General features: G+C 34.5%; 1 protein-coding gene across 1 annotated transcript; it reads left to right on the top strand.

The window, feature by feature from the left end:
- Positions 1 to 725: 725 nt before the first annotated feature.
- On the top strand, positions 726 to 1,219 carry LOC123535060 (uncharacterized; the record flags this gene model as incomplete). Its single annotated transcript, XM_053533402.1, has 1 exon — positions 726 to 1,219. A coding segment is annotated over exon 1 (494 nt), but the record flags the coding sequence as incomplete, so codon positions are not given.
- Between the last annotated feature and the right edge of the window lie 971 nt (positions 1,220 to 2,190).

The raw sequence follows: 2,190 nt of genomic DNA, 5'->3' as shown, positions 1-2,190 counted from the left end.
GACGTCGCGGGGATGTAATAAAGCCATTAAATAAAAATCATAATACACTTAGTGTAATAAAGGTTTGACGTCGACGTCGTTTATAGTGTAGGAGTCGTTGGTCAGATTGACTTGTTTATATAGTAAACGAAAGTAGAATTTTTTATGTTTCGACAGGAAAGGCTAGAATATTACATTTGTAACTTTCTACATTTGATCTATTAAACTCGTTCAATTAAATTGATAAATTGCTCGGCATTCAGAGCCTCGCATTTTATTATTTTATTCAACTCGTATGATAAATTCAATATGAAAAGGCAGTCTCCTCTATTTACATAACACCTACTTTCAGATATTCGGAAATAATGAAACAAATAGGGATCATTCTTCTTGTTGGTTTGCTGATCATAGGAACAGAAGCATGTCCTATACTATGGAATACCAAAATAGTTAAACGCAATGCGTATGGCGCAGTTTACAAAGAAGATGATGCGAAAGATTCAAACGCTATTACCGTAATGGTGACAGTAACCAAGACAGAAAAACAGCATCGCTGACGTAAAAGTAGACACACAAGATGTTGTTGGTAAACATAAAGCAGACAACTCCGGTCAATCCAAAAAAACACTGAAAATGAAAGACAGTAAAAAGGAAAGAAAAAAATAAATAAATCTGATGACTTGGCTGATTTGAAACGTGAAAAGCATTGTGGCAAAAAAATAGAAAATCAGCGTGTCGGACAGGGTATGAATAAAGAGGACCAAAGCCGTATGGAAAAATGTTTGAACAAGGAAGCCTGTAAAGGTAGAAGAAGAAAGAGCAAGAAGAATCAGAGCAACGATAAAAAGGAAAAGAAAAATGAGGACAGTGGTCAAACGGGAAAGAAGTATGAGGGCAATGGAAAAACAAGAAAGAAAAATGGGGACAATGGCAAAAACGGAAATAATAATGAGGACAATGGAAAAACGGAAAAGAAGAAAGATGGCAGAAGGAAAAGGGAAAAGGAGAATAATGACAGTTGTAAAAAAGGAAAGAAGAATGAAGGCAGAAGGAAAAAGGAAAAGGAGAATGATGCCAGTAGCAAAAAGGGAAAGAAGAATGATGGTAGTGGCAAAACGGAAAAGAATTGTGCAGGCAGAAGGAAAAAGGAAAAGGAGAGTGAAGACAGTGGCAAAAAGAGAAAGGAAAACAATGTCAGTGATGAAGAGGACAAAAAGCATCGCAATGAAAACAAAGAAAGGTATTTTTTTCTAATTATCATTTAATCATTAACAAGAGCAGTTAAATGCACTCATATATGCAAGTTATTAATATATATTTTTGAGTAATTTACAAATTTTCATGAACATTTATGCATTTAAATAAACAACAAAACTAATTGTTTCATTATTGACAGAAAAATGTTATAACTTCGTATCATACCTATTATTTAAATGTTTTCCTGAACTTAAATTGAATTGCAAAATGCGATATAATACAAACCAAGACGAGATGACAAAACACACTTTAAAAATCACCATTAACATGCCATGAATATACTACCACTTTAGATTCCTTACTGTTTGTTAGCGAGTCAACTCAGTGCCGGGTAATACTTTATGGTCTACCTATCTGTCTACCTATCGCTTGCTTTGTTATCTCTCTGACCTGTGACATTCCGCAATATAACATCGCTGTATAGCATGGTTGTAAAAACATGTACACTACTGAATAGTGTACAGATTAAACCCACTAGAGCTAATGCGGCTTTATTTACCATTACCATGTCCAGCTTTAGGCAAGAGTACATAACTCAATCAAGGATTTTGGATGAATTATGGCGGCCGTAAAAAGTCGCCCCGACTTCATCTCAGTGTTGTTATATTTTCTGGTCCTTCGGGATCATTGTGACAGGAAAGGCCGTACCGGCGACAGTAACCATCAAAACAAATCAACACCCTTTACAATATTTACAACTTTATTTACATAAGATGATTATTAACAATGAATAGATATGAAAAGAAAAAAAAAAACTGATTATAAGAAAGAAAAAAAAAGAAAGTTCAGTATCTCTAGATACAAAAGTTCTTATAGTCCATTCTAATCTGACGTGACACAGGTCTTTAATGTAATTGTGAACTTTAAGTAGCACAAACAAAACATATCTCAAAATCCAGTCCCTTTAAACCGTGAATACGTTGATTCCGTATTGGCTCCCTATGGTGGTAGGTG

Source organism: Mercenaria mercenaria, unplaced genomic scaffold, assembly GCF_021730395.1.
Source record: "Mercenaria mercenaria strain notata unplaced genomic scaffold, MADL_Memer_1 contig_2688, whole genome shotgun sequence".
NCBI classification, from domain to species: Eukaryota; Metazoa; Mollusca; class Bivalvia; order Venerida; family Veneridae; genus Mercenaria; species Mercenaria mercenaria.
The sequence above is the reverse complement of the archived record's forward strand: the minus strand, read 5'-3'. Positions and strand labels throughout refer to the sequence as shown.